At 38.2% G+C, this 16,839-nt stretch overlaps 1 protein-coding gene across 6 annotated transcripts in view; it reads left to right on the top strand.

Annotated features, from left to right (window-relative positions):
- The window catches only part of DIP2A (disco interacting protein 2 homolog A), a 75,928-nt gene that overhangs the window by 19,733 nt on the left and 39,356 nt on the right, over positions 1–16,839 (top strand). For all 6 annotated transcript variants that reach the window (XR_010368975.1, XM_064433738.1, XM_064433740.1 and 3 more), the window contains exons 2-3: positions 3,292–3,363; positions 11,294–11,413. Coding sequence is in view for 5 of the 6 variants with exons in the window: in XM_064433738.1 (XP_064289808.1) it covers positions 3,292–3,363; positions 11,294–11,413 (192 nt within the window). In the remaining variant the exon portion in view is untranslated. The remainder of the gene's footprint in view (positions 1–3,291; positions 3,364–11,293; positions 11,414–16,839) is intronic.

The following is a 16,839-nucleotide window of genomic DNA, read 5'->3' as shown; positions in this document are numbered from 1 at the left end:
GAACTTAATGTTTGAGTGATTCTGTTGTATGTGCAAAGGTTTAATGAAATTCTGCATCTATGTAGTTGTGTATCTCCATGCTGCTGCTTTTACATCAGACGAGTTTTACACTTTGATAACTTCAATTCCCTCATAGGGATGCAAGTCCTTCTGCAAATTAGGAATTACCAGTACCATGCATTTTTAGTGAAGTCGTGCTAAACTTCTAATACTGCTTTAAAGGCATCGTGATGCTCTCAGGATGTTTCAAATAGGGTCTTTGAAATAGAATTTCTAATGGCTTAGTCAAATGCATCACCATATGAAATGATCAGATGTCATTTCCATTTTAAAGAGATTCCTGTGATATGAAAGATTCCAATCAAGATGTTTTCACACTTCACTTAGCTCATCATATGCAAACTAAATTAAGGTATCAGTCGACCTACCAGATGTGGTAGGCACAGAATTATCAGAGCCTGTATCTCAGGGATGGCAGCAAGTGTTGGCTGCTGTATAGTTTGGAGATCCAAATCTTTTTTTGATTGCAAGTAATGATTTTCATCTTTAGTTCCTTTGTTGCCTGTTTCTCAGTTTGGCTTTTGCCTGATTTACATAAGTGTAGTGTCTGAGAGAACATGTACCAGGTAAATCTTGGAATGGGTACTAGTAGTAGGCTTGGAGGAGTTGTTCTGGTTCCTAGATTTAGGTGGTGATAAAAGCTTGTGTGTTAAATAAAAATGATTGAGAACTGTCATGGGCAGAATCTTTTGGTGGCACACCTGTCTGTGTTCCAGCTTGAAGCTCACAGGTGTGCATATGGAGAAAATATGTCCCAAACCATTTCCATTTTTCTTTAGATTGTTTAATTTCTGCCTTTGTTCCTTAACCTTCTCCCATCTTTTCCAATGTTTCTGTAGTTTTTCTTAAAGGATTTGTATTTTGATCTTTGGTTCATCTTCAGGGTCTTTTTTAAAAAGGTTGTTTAAGATGTAGAATTAGCAGTGATGTCTGTTGAATCAATTCTTCCACTTCCACCAACTTTTCAAATACAGTGACAGCTATCCCAGAAACATGAGGGATATTCTTTAAATACTTCTACAGATGACATGCAAGTTATGTTTTAGACTGGCAACTTGCCTGCCTTTCCAAACCACCCAGGAGCCACCTCTGAAGCAAAAGCCAATGTTGTTGCCCGTGACTTTATCCTGAAGGAACTGGCAAAGGTTTCTGCAGCCAAGGTGACGGACTTGCAGTTGTGGCTGTGCTCACCAGTGGCCAAACAGTGCAGTTATTAAAGGTTTCATCTTGCAGAGCTGATCCAGCTGATTAGGTTCATCCACGTTTCATGTACAGTCAGCTCATTTAGAATTATTTCTGCTCTTGACCTCTGCAAATTGGGGACCAGGGGCCATTTCCCTGTGTTTAGCAAGTGACAATGGATCTCACAGGTCCATTCTCAGTTCCATTTAGTGAATTTGGCATTAATATTCTGTTAGGTCTAGTGCTAACATGGTGGAATAAAACCATGCATGGGCAGAATCAGGGTAAGTACAGATTCTTGTGTCCACTAATGAAGAATATATATTTTATAGATAATTTTAAGAAATGCTACCACTTTCATCTCTGTTTAGATTAATTTTCTTGGCACCTGACATATTTAATGATGTATATTTCATGATACTTCAGATATTTCAAGTAAAGATCTCTTCCAAACAGAGCTCTAACAGTTCAGACCAGTGTCTGGCTTTATGCAGGCTTCCCAGCTGCCTTGCTGAGGCTGAGGAACCTCAGATTGCTTTTGTGTAATCCAGTAACTCAGGAGAGAGTGAGCCTAAATGACAGCAGCTGTGGACCCGGTGTACCACTGTGGCAAAGTGGCTCTTTTTGGAAGAAATGAGGGATCACAAAAAAACCATATGATGGGTGAATCCCCCTGAGGCTCTGGGGGCAAGGGGGGAACAGTTGTTAGGAGGAGCCCCACCCCCAGGCTTTGGAGGAAGGAACAAAGCCCAGCTTGGCTGGGCAGCACAGCTCGACCTGCCACGGCGCCGCAGAAAACGACAGAGATGCTTTTGACTCTGTCCTTTGCTTAACCTCATTCAAGGAAAGTCCTCCAAGTCAGCATTCCAGCAAAATCAAAGAATTTCCAAGTGCAGCAAGATGCCAGCGTGTGAAGTACTCTGGTTTGAGTAGGACTCTCTCTTGAGCCCTGCTTTTGATCATGGCTTACCTGTATAGTACCTGGTACCTGGCAGAGACTGAGCTGTGCAGAGGCTCGGGGTAAGGATTATGTGGAGCATTTATGAAGCTGTGCAAATTGATGCCTTCACTGAGCTCACAGTGCAGCACATTTGTGTAAGGTACAGTTTTGATCCTTAAAGACTTTGCTGAGCTTTAGTCTTCCAAGTTACTTCCGGTTTAAGAAAAAGTGTTCTTCTTACTGGTGCTTATTGTCTGTTGGATTGGGTTTTTATTTCTTCCATAAGTGATAATAATGCATCTCTTCTTCTGAGATACCAGATATCTTCTGATCCTTTTGTGTTTTTTGTAGAAAGTGTAGTTTGTAATTTCGACCACATGTTCCCAGGCAGACAAATCTGCTTGGGCATTTGTAGTGCTTTGTTTTAGTTTGATCTAATTCTCATTTTGATATAATAATACTATATATACATCAAAAATTACATTTCTGTGTATTTTTTCTGCTCAAGAAAAATGGTAATTTCTGCCCAAATTTTATATGTAATATTTACATGGGTTTATGAAGAAAAACTGGCAGATTGTAGTTTGAAATACCTGCAATAATTGAAGCACTCCAGGATGTGCATTTGTTTTTCTTACCTGTTTTGAACAATGTCTTTGAACTCCCATTGCTTGTTTTGGGAGAGTTTCAATAGCTTGAAATTATGAATATTCACTTGGATGGAGGTTGGGGATGGCAGAATGAAATGACTTTGTGTCTGTTAGTTCTCTGATATAGGGGTGAGGTAGATACTTGAGGAAATTAAGAATATTAAGCAAAAATTCACCACAGTCCTTAAGGATTAAGGAAAGTACTTGAACATCATTTTAAAATACAAAGTTAGAACTCTTATGTGTAAAATCTACTGAGTAAAAAGGGGTCTACATGGCTAGAGGTAGGCTGAATCCATAGATACATGTAATTAATGCCTTTCTTGTTGTTGTTTCTTTCCCTGCACAGTTTGCTTTGTTAAACTCTTTAACCAATATGTTGCTGACAGAATGTGCTTGATGCTAAGATTTAAATGTAGAATTTTCAAACAACATGTATTTGTTTTTTCTTTTCTTTAGGAGACATCACTCAGAAAGGATATGAAAAGAAGAGGGCAAAGCTGTTAGCACGGTACATACCACTAATTCAAGGTGAGAAACTGCATGGAAGTTACCTTTGTGCCAAATCTGTGAAAATATAAAATGGAAAAGTTCTCACTTAATAGACTGGATGAATTATAATAGTGTTTGATATGGGATCTAACCAGCAGTGGGAAATGGCTGTCACAGAGAAGTGCAGAGCAAGGAAAAAGCCTGAAATAGGAATTTTTTATAGTTTTATGCGAAATGTTAAATGGTAACATTTTTGTCAGCAAACTTCAGTTTGTCATCTGCGTCTGAGACTTTAAGATAACTTTAGAAATGGATAAAGTTATTGTTAAAAGCAAATTGGCTGCTTTCTTACATGAAAATACTCAGTGATCCCCACTCTCATGCTTTAATGTGCCGTTTTTTGCATTTGCCCTGTGCCTCACCCCATTGCCACACACTCCCTCACCCCCTCTGTTTCTTCAAAGTACTGACTTTTTAATATATAAACTATTACTTCTGAAGCTGGTTATTATCAGACTTCATCATCCACAGCCAAAACCTAAGTGCCCAGCTTTATAAAATCTGTTTCTATGCTAGGACACTGAAATCACTCAGGGTTTAGGGCTGTTATGCTGTCACTGAGATTTGGTATTCTATAGTCCCCCAGCTTTCCATAGCTGACAGATTTTAAGATAAGGGAAAATGAGAAGAAAACCAAGGTGAGTGGAAGCAATAATGAGACACTGTAAACTGGGACAGTGTTCAACAGTCAGAAAGTAACCGGGTGTTTCATCATGGGCGGTTCTTAGCAAATGTTTATTTTTTGTGGTTTTGGTTTTTATTTGGATTTGGGCATTTATTTAAGAATATATATAGGTTTTCCCTTAGCAAATTTGTAATCTCTGTAGGCCAAGCAGAACCAAACTCATCTCTTTAAAATGGCTTGTTCCTTGCAAAGAAGCAGTTTGGATTTTTAGGATGACTCTGACAGCCAGCAGCAAGCTCTAGCCCCACCTGCCACAGCTTCTCCTCCTTGCACCATTTTTCTGGAAAGAGCTGTCTCAGTTTTCTATTCAAAATACCCTGTCCTCTAACTCAGCTTAGTTAAAGATTCTGAGACCAGGTGAGGTATGGTTTTGACTGAGAATTCACAATTATTAGAAATATTCTGTCAATGCACTTTGTCTCCTAGAAAGTGATGTCTTTGGATTTCTGTCTCTTGTTTAATCTCTCATCATCTTTGTTTTACTCTGCCCTTCACTCCTTTCTATTGACAGTGGGGGTTTTATTTTCTATTTTTTCCTTCTCCGCTCTCACAAGGCTGTTTGCACAAATACTCAAGTACTGAGCTCTCAAGCATAGCTTAGACAACTCCAGTACTTTGTCTGCCATACTCCTTAAAGTAGGTTTAGATTTTCAGCTGCTTAAAGATTTTTCTCCTTGTTCAGCTATATTTTCCCTAATCGCCTTAAGCAGTAGTTTAATGAGTCAGCAAATCCTGTGGTTTGTCCTACTTGCTTGATACCACATTTTCTAAGAAGTACCAGATTACCTGATCTTTTTTTTTTTACCACTTCTGCCTAGATTAGCATTAAGCTGACAGGAATCTAGCTTTAATATGCTAAAAAATGAATAGGCTGTCTGCCTCTGAGCACAAAGAATGATGCTCTGGTAAAAAGATAAAATTTGCTTAAAACATTAAGCTAACTGCCTGGTTCAGTTTCCTGACATATGCTCCATTAACCCAGTTCTAACTTGAAGTTTCCTTAATTGACACAGCTTCAGCATGGCTCAGAATAGTGTGTGGGAGTCCCAAAGGCTTTGAGCCTGCAGAAATTTTTCATCGTTAACAATTTAATTGCAGCATTCATGATAGGATTCATAAGGTTCAGTATCCATCAAGTCTTTTCAGACTGATGAATGTCAGCATTTTACATTTGTTGAGTTCTTGCTCTATGATTTGATGTCCCCAGGACCACTAAATCATGTTTTTCTACAGCTTTATGTCTTAAAAGTGCACTTGCATGCCCATAGGTTTGGGTTCTGGAAGTTTAACTTTCCCTGTTACGCCTCATCAGCTGCTGCCTACAAACTAATCATGTGCAAACTCCTGCTCTCTCAATACCATCCACAATGGTTTGGGCTATGTTCTGCTACAGCTGAATCTGTGGGGAGTCAAATCATTACCCAGACAGTGTTAAACAACCCCACAGAGGGCTTGGGGAACAGAACTAGACAGAAGTGGCTGCAAAGCACATTTTCAATTAACAGGAGAATTAAGCAGAACACCCTGTGGTTCAAGAGTCTCATTCCTGTAGATTGTTTTGTATTCTAAAATCTGCAGTGATGAAGAGTTAGTGGAAATGTAAAGATTTTGCTTAGGAACCATAGAACTCTGTAATTATATGGAAATAATAACTAGAATGAGTTATTTTTTCACTGATCCAACCAAGTGCACTGTGCAAAATCAAAAACAAGTGTTGAGTAATAGCAAGCATTAAACAGTAATTAATTATTTTAATGAAGTAAAATTTAACAGTCAGTAATTGGCTTCCTCAGTCAACCTCTGCATGCAAATTACAGATAAAACTCTGAGGAAATAATTAATTATATCTGTAGGCAATCTGGCATGCTGCATGGTGAAGCTTCTGAGTGATGGATAACATCAGATACATGGCAGAGGGTGATTTTGAATGTGGGTAGAGCTGGGGTGTAAAAACATTCAGAAATAACACAATAAAATAAGCAGCATTTACAGTGAGAATTCTGTCCTGGTGGGCAGGTGATGGTCTTAAACTTCCTTTCTAGCAGCTCAAGTAAAACTCCTGCCTTGTGATGATTATCCTGATTTCTTACTGATGTTTTTACAGTGTTACTGGTTATTTTCAAGTCTCCTCTTTGGCTGTGTAAATGAGGTTAGGGTCCTAGTGCTGCTTTACAGAGCAGTCCCTGGAAATTATTTCACTGGATTTAGTTAGTGCTAGAAGAACACCTTGGTGAGTGACTTCATTTCTCCTCTGGTGTCAGAGTGATTCCACTCTAAAATTATTTTCTTTTATTGTCTTCCTTAGCACTTCTGCTCCAGTAAAATTGAATTGTTAACCATTTTCAAATTTTTATTTTAAGGGAAACTGATGAGGAAACCTCATCTAATTTTGGTTGAGGCTGGCATGTCCCATACTTCTATTTTTCTTATGTTTTCATGATTTTATGTCTCTGAAAAATGTTTCTGCTGCTACCAGGAATACATATGCGTTCTTTCCTGGCTGCACCAGGTGATCTTCAAGGTCCCTCCAACTTGGCTTTCTCTGTAATTCTGTGTAACTATGATTTTTGTTTTTGCATCTTTGTGGGTAAGAGGTACCCACAAATCAGCCTCCCATTCAATTAGAGTGGGAGTTTTCCATACCCCTGTAGCACTTAGTACCTGTAGTTCCATTTTTAAGGAATGTGCAACTTATTCTTGTGTCTTGCAGTCTACAAAAGCTTTATAATTTCTTATAATTTAAGGGGAAAACATGTAAGTACCTTTCTTGGTACTATGGAGTTAAAATTCCCACTTTATGCTATGGGCATAATGGCTATGATCAAAGGATGTCCAAATTTTAATTGGCTAATTTGGTTGGATCTTGGTGTACTTGGTTTAAATGAGGTATATGAAAATGTAATGTGTTAACATGGGCTAGTTTGAAAAAGCAGTTTATAGCTTCATTGCTCAGTTTCTCAAAATATCAAGAGATTGCTATTCCTGTGTCTTTTCAATTCTGTGCACATCCTTTTACATTAGGAGTGCTGGGCTGCTTGTGAAGCACCTCCTGAACTGCTGCTTAAAATGGGCTGTTATTTTGAGAAATTAAACTTCTAGCTAATGCCCTGTGGGTGTTCTGCTTACCAGTCTGTCATGGTGTCTAAATAAGTGTGTCTCTTACTTGTGGGTATTTTCACTGAGATGGTTTAGTCAGTGTTTGGATTCTCTGAATTGGATCCAAATCCTGGCTTGTATTTGGTTTCATTGAATTTATAACAAGTGTCTTCTATGCTTTTGTATTCTTTGCTGCTGTTTCATGCTTCCTTGAATGGAAAGTGTTAATGCCCTTAAAATGGTTTCACAGGCTTCAAGTGGAAGCTTATGAGCTGGAATTTACTTCCTTGAGTGGAGGAGAATGTTACAGAATCATGGAAGATTGTCAAACATAATGCATGTGTATGATGCCTTTTGTTATCATTATTATTTCTAATCTCTTGAATTTCTGATACCATATTCTGGTAATAAATTACATTGGGTAAACCCTTGTTCAGTCCCTCTAATCTAGAAGGTGTTAACACTTCCAAAACTGGATCTTGAGAACAAAAAAAGTGTGTACAGCAGGTAGTATGTTCTGAGATGTGGTATGACAGTGAAGGATGGTAACATTGAACTTGAGTGGGGACTGGATGCTCAGTAACTGCCCCAGAGCCAGACCTCCACTTTCTGGATTTTCTGCCTTGTCATGCCTTTTCTTTTCTCTTTGCACTTTGAACTTGGCTACTGTATTTTGTTCCTTTCTTATTTCCAGACCCAGTTCAATAGCTGCAGAAAGATTTGATAATGTACAAAGAGTCTGCAGTTTCCTCTTTGGCCTCCCTCTTCCCCTCTCCTCTCTACAGAGCTCTTTAATACATTATGTTTTGAAATTTTCATCTCTATCCACATAATGTCTTTAGCTGCACATCCTCCCCAGTGATGCCAGCAGAGAATCTCCTTGTCCTGGCAGCTCTTCACTGCTCTTACAGTAAAACCTTTTTTTTTTTTTTAATAAATGAAAATTGTTTGAAATGCCAGTGTTAGTCTTGATTCTCCAGTGCTTGTGGATAGACAAATACAGGAATAATTCAAATACTGTTTTTAATTTCATCCTGTAGAAGGAAATTGTTCACTTAGTTGGAACAAGCAGCCTCTTTAAGTTGACTTTATTCTTGCTAGCTTTGGGAAAGCTAAAAATTGAGAAAATGCAGTGAGTAGTGGACCAAGTGCCTTTAGTATATGTCTTTTCTGTAAAGGTGTTGGTGTGAGGGGGAGACTTCGCCTAATTACCCATCTGCTTTTGCTGAAGGCTAAGGTAGTGATTTGCATAGTAGGAGAATAAATGAACAAGCTCACCAGGCTTGTGGAACAGCATTTTACTGGCACATAGTTATGTAGCCTAAGAGTCAGATGCACTATCTTACTATTTTTACCAAAAAGTGGCATTTTTCACATTCATTGTTGGTATTTTTGCGCTGTGATATGAAACCTACTTTCAGAAAGCAAGAAGGGAGACTCAATCTGAAGAAACTGAGTTGTGGTTTCTAACAGTGCCAAGGAATTCATGCCTCATCCTGATTTAAAAGGAACTCCTGGGATTCACTGATACATATTTCATCACAATAACTCTGATTCACAAAATTCTGATCTTATTCTTGAGAGGAGGAGAGTGTTCTGGTGTTGGAGTTGGTCATGGACTCCTGTTGTGATGTGTGGTCACTTCTTCCCTGCTCCTCCTGCCCCCAGGAGTGGTGTGGCCAAACAGCAGTGCTTGGTTTGCACATGACTCAGGACATCCTGCGTGCATCTGCTGATGGGTTATACCAGTCAGCTCATTGTCCAGATTGTTTGCCTCACACAGGGGATCACAGAGTGGAAAAGGAGCTCTTACAAGTCCTGGTTTCAAGGCTCTCTAGTTGCTACACAACTGCAAATGAGAAGAGTAAGGAATTGGGAGAAACATGAATCTCTTTTTCTGCTTACAACTAACAGCCCTCCTGGAGGAAAAGAAATGGCACAACCAAAAAAAGTTCTGGTTTTCTTTTGCTATCTTTTTCACTCAAGGTCTCTTTTGACACAATTACACAAAAATTATGTAGATATGATGTTTTCTGAGAATTTCTTAAGTAGTCTTAGTTGAGGGGAGGCTCCCATCCCTGCTGCCTGTTCTCTTTTGTACCATTGTAGTTATCCTGTTATCCCTTTGCCTTGGCTATTTGCTTGGCTCAGGCTTAAGGAGATGACTTGATCTTTCTAACAGAATCTAAAGCTGTTGTTTATTGTTTCCAGATCAACAACTCCCCCTGGACTGTTGACCTGTGGTTATGGAAAACTTGTGTTCAAGTGAAATGTGGAATAGAATTCTGCCGTGTTTTCACCACTTATCAGATCTGTTGAATCAATTCAGTTGGCAGACTACGTTTGTTTTTCTGTTTCAAACAGAATTCTCCTTAAGTGTTTCAAGGAGTGTTAGGTCTGTATATGAATAAACACACATTCTGTTCTGCTCCACTGAGGGCACTTTGGTTCCTTTGCTAGGCTGTCTCCATTTATCCCATTGGGGAATGCAGTTGATGTTAGATATTTTGTCATGTGTTTAAAAAGCTTTACTTTTGGAAAACAGGAAAAAATTAGGTGAGAATGTGTTTGTTCTTTATTACAAACTGTAAAAGAAAGCATATGTCTGGGGTCGGACTAATTTCTTAAAACTTACATCTGTGTGAGTTATTAAATGTTCCTTTGTTTTCCTATTATTTAGGCTCATTTTTTCCCACATCCACACCCTGAACCCATATCCAGCTCAAGGTTGCCTCCTCAACATCCAGAGGTGTTCACTGTTAGCTGCAAAGGGATTGGGAAAGGGTTTATGGAATGCATTCACCCAAAAGTCTTAATAGATACCCAAGAAAGCTGGTATATAGTAATTTACCTTGTCATGAAGATGATAAAACACTTTCCCTGAGGATATTACATTTAAATAGCATATTTGAAAGTTCTTTTTCATCAGTTGAGTTAGAAATGGGATATTTAATCCAATTACACTCTTAATGTAAGGACTATATCTTACTGAAACGTCTTCATAAAAATGTCTTATAATTCCTAGATTTGTTAGTAGCTGCCAGTTTCTTTCCTGATACTCACTTTGTAACAAAGGGAACAGAAACCCCATGGGAGAGGAAGGAATCTTTTCTTACTTGTTAAAGTGAGATCTTTCCTTGCAAAGGAACTGACCCAGATTCCTCTGGAATGATGTCTTCAGTTCAGTGAGAGCTGCTTTTTGGTAAATATTTGCATTTTGAAAACATGGTGTTCAAACACTTTGTTTCCAGAATGTGTTGTTTTCAAAAGACTTGGGGGCAGGTAGGAAAGCAGAAGCTCTTCAAGGGAAGGAAGGAGTGAAATAAAAGATATACTGAACCCTGTGTGGTACAAGGGCTGAGTAAATACAGTGACCTTGATGCAGCAGGTCTTACATGGCTGAGGAAAGTTGATTGTAAAACACAGCACTAATCTATATTTATGTTAGGATTGTGCAAAAAAAACCTTCCAGCTGCACTGGAGTTTTTACATTATATTTGGAAGTGTGGATGTATAATAAAACTGCAAATGGATGTTTCTAGTCCAAATTTATATAGTCCTTGATGGATCAAGAGCCAGCAGGAGTCTCCTCATTTTGGGGACTGGGAAATGATAGTGGATATTTAATGGTTACTGTCCAGCCCTTTGATTTTTTTATTCCTGTTGTGCTGCAACGTAAAATTGAGATCATCTTCCTGAATATTAGCCAGGCTAAACATAAGCAACTGCTCTGGGTTATCTAGAGCCCTGCTCTAATGAGGTGCAGAGAAAATAACTAGAGAATGGTTGAGGTCCTCTTTGTTACCTTGTGTGGGGCTGGGAAGGTCTGTCATCGTTTTAGGAGTACATAAAGCACCCAGACAACCTAGGTTACAGCAGCTTTTACACAGCTGAAGCTGACAGTAATTCTGCATTAATATCTGCAAAGGTCTTACTAGAGAATTGCAGCATTTTTCTGAGTATTGCTCTGTTAAATGGGTATAGATTAAATTGGATTAAAATGGAGGCAGAAGATGAGCCCTTTTTAAAGGTACTGTCTTGCTCCAGTTATAGTGAAACAAGGAAGACATGGGAAGCAGATATTACGTTTGCAAAGCTGAGTTTATACTAAAATAAACTGTGTTTCAGGTGTGGATCCATCCCTGCAAGCAGAGAACAGAGTCCCAGGCTCTTCCCAAGCCACTGCTGGGGTATCAAAGCAGCAGAAATCCCGATCCACCAACTCGAGGGACGAGCGCTTCCGATCCGGTAAGGGACACAGATACAGCTGAGGCATCACGTGTCCTGAGAGGAAAAGTGTACCTGTAAAATGGTACCTGCACCTACACAGACAGGTGTAGTGCTTTGGAAGGAGGGAAGAGATAATGAATGTCTTTCAGGTATCTTTTTGTTTTGTTACAAGAGTGGTTTTGTTTGACTTCGGCCTGGAGGAAACACAAGAAGAGAAAGAGACTGTAGACCTGTCTCCAGATGTGTTTCTTGTTTTTTGTATTTACTGAGAAAACAAAATTGGGTCTCCAGTCTGTATAACAGTTACTTAAAAATTTTGAAGGCTAGAGTGTGTGAATTTGGGGGATTTTTTTGCTTGCTTGTTTGGGTTATTTTGTTAAAGCAAGGTTATATATTTGTTGTAGCTTTCTCTCTAATATTTCCTGGTTTAAAGCAAGTGCACAAAAAAGGGAAATATCACAATGGATATTCTACTTCATTTTAAATGGACACTACAGTGACAAACCTGTTTTGGAAAATTGTGTGAAAATACTGATATTCTCATTGCATCCTGTTCCCATTGTTACTTTTCAGGTGGTTGAAGTGCACCATTTCCCTGTGAAATTCCTTGTCACAATAGTGAGGAAAAACAGGTGTTTGAAAGCTTTTCTCTCCTAAATACTTTTGGACTTGTAGCTGGATATTTTTCTGTTTGTTGTGCAGGGTAATTCCACATCTTGGGTTTGGGGATGAGAAGTGCAAATGATGGCATGCACTGCACATCCTTAACAGGAGGCTGGTTTTGGGTCACCTTGTCTTGCCACTGCTTGGGCAGAGTGGTTATTGCATCCTATTTGCTCTGCTGATATGGGAAACCTTGCTCCAGAGCTGCCTTGTACCTTCCTTAGGGCTAATTGAATGATGAATGAGATTTCTTAAATATTCTGTGGATATAGACAGACTCCTGGGAAAGATACCTGTATTCAGTTACACAGAGAAGAAACTTCTGAATGCCAGGGAATATTGCATAGTGTTGTAATTAGCTAAATGACATGTTTAAAAATATTTTTAAATTATTAAATTATAGAAATATGTTATAGAAAATTATAGGAAATTATTAGAGTAAGATATGCCATTGTTAAACTAGCAGAAACAAAAATCTGCAAGAAGAGCTCAATTACAGCAGGAAATCCTTGGGAGGTAGTCCTTGGTAGGGACTGCCATGTCCTTCTGTGGTTTCCTATCACTGCTCCCCAAGCTAACTTTTCATTAAATATTTCTGCCTAGAACAAATTAGTTACTTGGAAATTTTGCAAAGTTCTTAGTTATAACACACATAATTGGATTTTTTTCTCCCATTAGTGATATATGACAAAGCTCAATGTGCTCAGATGGTATCAAAACCAAATAGTGACAGTTTTGTTTGACTTGTTTTGGGTTAAACTTATTTATGTCTGTGCAAGGAAATGTAGATACGGCTTTTAGATGCCAGTATCTATTCCCCTTTTTCCTCTGTAGTTAAAAAAAATTATTCAGATTTACTGCATTAATGGCTTCTTTATCTCAGCAAAGAGATATTGGTGCTTTTTTTGACTGCCCTATGTGCTGACACACATTGACTGTTGTGAGGGATAACCAGCTTCAGCCTCCTTCCCTCAGTGTCACACCTTAGACTGTTATGGGGAAGGGAGGCTGTGTTGTTCCTTCTTTTTTCTTTCCTTCCAGCCTTTAGTTCTTGTTTTCCTTGCTTCAGATCTCTTCAGTTCTCCTATGTCTTTTTCAAGAGTAGTTGATGAGGGGAGAATGCAGCTTTTCCTAGAACAGGATCTCTTTCTGGAGCAATTATAGGTACTTTACAACCATCAACATGAATTACTTAAAATAAGCAAGGAAGTGAAACAATTTTGTCTTTTTGTACAATTAGTCTGTCATTTACTCTCTGTAAGCCCTTTTTAAAATAGTTTCACAGAAGAGTTGTGTATTTAAATCAACTGTATGTTTTTATCATCCCCAGATGACTTGTCTTCAAACAACAAATATTAACCAAAAAAATCCAGCGGTGAATACTATTCATAAATGCAAGCCTGCTGTCCAAGCTTCAGCTGGAATAGTGTTAATTTTATTCTTAATAGCTGGTACAATACCATGTTCCAGATTTAAAATGAGAATAATGCTCATATTTTATTATTCTTGTCCCAAGTCTATTATTTTTATTATGATCATCATCATCATTATTATTACATTTTAATTTACTTCAGATATTATTGTTCATCTCTCAACCCATGGATTTTACCTTTTTCCAGGTCCTCTCCCCATCCCACCTGGGTAATTCTTATTGATTTGCCTGTTGGTATTTTGAAATCCATGAGCAGCAGGAACACTGGTCAGCCTATAAATGTCATTTTTCTTCAACCAGCTGTAGAAATTCTTACTTCTGTGCCTGAGGCAGGGACAAGAATCAGAGGCTGATAAATGAGCAGAGGCTACAAATAGGAAAGAAAAATGCTCTTCCTCTTCTAATAGCTGAACAGTTTAGGAGCTGTAAGAGTTTAGGTGATTTATAGTCCACAAACTATTCTAGTTTTCCTTGTTAATCTTTTTTTAAGGACATGTGGAAAGAAAGAAAATGATGATAGGTACAAAGAACAGGAGAGAAGATTATGTGGTTTACTACAGCAGAAGGAGAAAATTGTTATAATAAGTTATTAATTGTTGGTGGTTGCTTGCAGCTTAATAAAGAACAGAAGTTTAGAAATATTTCTCCAAGACTTTTTCTTCTGCCTTTTGGGTGGCAGCATATGAGTTTTTTCCCTCACTTTGGTACATTCTTTGTGTTAATGAAATGCTGGGCTTGCTGTTCATCACTTCCAGTGATCACTGTTGAGCATTTGTGATTCCTATTCTCAAAACTGTGACACATTTGGTCTGATTATGAGTGATTAATTCCCTGAAGAAAACTGAACTCCACAGTTCTTACATGGTGAATCACTTTCACAGTAAATTTTGAAGAATTTAAGTAACAGGCAGTGGTAGAGAGCTTCTTTTTGCAATTCCAATATCCAGTTAAAATTTCATTTATACTAATTAACGAATTTTTGTACACTAAGTGTTCTGCTTCTTTAAAATAATTTCATTGCTTTTACTTCTTTTATTGAAATGTGTTTCATCATGTAGAAAAGCTCTTAAAGCAAAAGTGGAATAGGAACAAAGTGTTCCAGGGAAGTGAAAGCAATTACTTCATTGATTTGGATGAGAGAGGATGTTCCTACTCAGCTGATGTCCAAGGACAAGTTATTATAGGAAAGATTTCAAGCCAGGAATAGATTTTAATGAGTATAGAGGGAATGATGAGTTAAATTGGCGCTGTAAAAATAAAACACAGAACAGAATAAAAATTCATCCCGACTGTCTCCTGGTTGCATTTTCATTAGTTAATCCAGTCTGTTTCAGGTTTTGGGCTGGGAGTTAGGACTAGAGGATGAGGTGGTAGTGATTTTGCCCTCTGGAAATGGAATAAAAAGTAGTTCCCATGCTTGCTCCCACAAATCTGTGTGATGTTATGACCTGCCCTGCTCTGCTTTGTTAAAAAGCCCCAGCACACATTTGCCTCCAAGTAGGCCTTTCCATTCCCAAAATGCACAACTGTCTAAGAATGCTTTCATTTTTTAATCTGCCACATTATTTAATGGTTTAATGTATTTATTTATATGCAGAGTACAAATATGGTGTGTTTTGTGCTCTTTGGAAGGCCTTTTCTGGAGAACAATTTATGTTCCCCTGCTTCCTATGAGATGTTAATGTAACAAGAATATCTTTTAAATTGTATGTAGATGTAGGCATGGTGGAAGTGACTGCATCTCACAGTTACTGTCTCTTTCTAGAAATATTCCAGTTTGGTTTTGGCTGGAAGTTCTGCCAAGGAAATGTGTCCTGCAGAATGGACATTTTTCCCCTACTCTTAAGACTGCAAAAACAAACTTGATGTTGAATCCTGCTTAAACTGTCTGGACTTTGGGGGACATAAAAGTTTTGCTTGTGGATATTTGTGGGAATAAACTTCATTAGTGGACAATTATAGCTAAAACTAAGGATGAGGAGAAAGCAGGACTTGACAAAAAGCCTAGATGTGGGAATGGAGAAGGAGGCGGGCAGACATAAGCAAAGGGAAATTTTTAGTTGATGAAACGTCTATTACTAAGTCTTTGGTGTGAAGGACAGGAGGGAAAATCTGACAAGGGGGACCAGGACAAAAAAATTTGCTATATTAAAGAGTGGAGGTTTTACTGAGGGGGTTTTTTTTCTTTTTCCTTCTTAATATTTTTCTCTCATAACAGCATCATCTTTGAACCTCCCATGTTGGTTGCACAAAAAGTTCTTCTTTGAGATAAGCATCTACTTAGTACATTCCTGAGTCTTGTAGGAACACACAGGTGGGATAGTATATTTGCATGTATACATATTTCAAATGCTGCTGAGCAGATTATCTGCAGGGAGCTGCAGACTGAAAAGTGAGGTTACTGCTGTGAAGAACTGGTTGGTGTCTGGGATCATATGCTCAGGAATTCTTGTGATTTTGTGGAATCCATTTGGCCAGACTGAAGGGCATGTTCCTTAAGGAAGGGCCTTGTGCTGAGCATGACCAAAAGGGGTTCAGGGCTAGTACAGAAATGGTACTTTTTAAATTTAAAAAAAACAGAACTGTAAAATACTGATACTGTAGTCATCAGCAAGGTAAATCCCTGTAGGTACAGGGATAGAGTTACATTGTATATTATATGTACAGTATATATTAGAAGTACAAAATTATATGTACAGTTATGTTACATTGTATATTATATGTAAGTTGTGCAAGTATATGTCTGTCATACACACACATACCTACAAATAGTTTCATACCTTCAAATTTCTCTACCTGTTACATATTTAAATCTTAGCAAAAGAGTAGATGGATACTTAGTGAAAGAATATGTGTTTTCTTTCAAATTGAATAGTTAAATTCTGAAAACCTTGTACAGCAGTTTCCATATGAAGAAATGCATAATCATATACTCACTTCTGGGCTCTGTCCTGTTTTGGGTTGCCACACTCAGCAATAGCAATTATTTTCTTTTACCCTCTGTCCTTAGTCTTGCTGTGTCCATTTTCATATCTCATTGCTGTTTTCAGTAAATTTTTCTTACATCAACCCATGGATTCTTACATCAACCCATGGATTCTTACCTCAACCCATGGATTTTGCCTTTTGTGCCTCCAAGTAATTCTCCTCTCCATCCTACCACGGAGAGGAGGGAGAGGGGGAAGAGAGTGAGCAGTGTCTGTCTTGAAGTGTTTTTAGAGGGAATACTGAATTGGAGAATGCCATTGCTAAACTGCAACAACCTCATTGTAACTGTGTTTAAGTGTGTACATGTTGTATTGTGCTTTTCATGAGTTTGACTCTTAAGTGGTAATTCAAAGTATATTTT

Source organism: Passer domesticus, chromosome 10 (assembly GCF_036417665.1).
Source record: "Passer domesticus isolate bPasDom1 chromosome 10, bPasDom1.hap1, whole genome shotgun sequence".
Classification (NCBI taxonomy): Eukaryota; Metazoa; Chordata; class Aves; order Passeriformes; family Passeridae; genus Passer; species Passer domesticus.
This window is presented reverse-complemented; position numbering and strand designations above follow the sequence as displayed.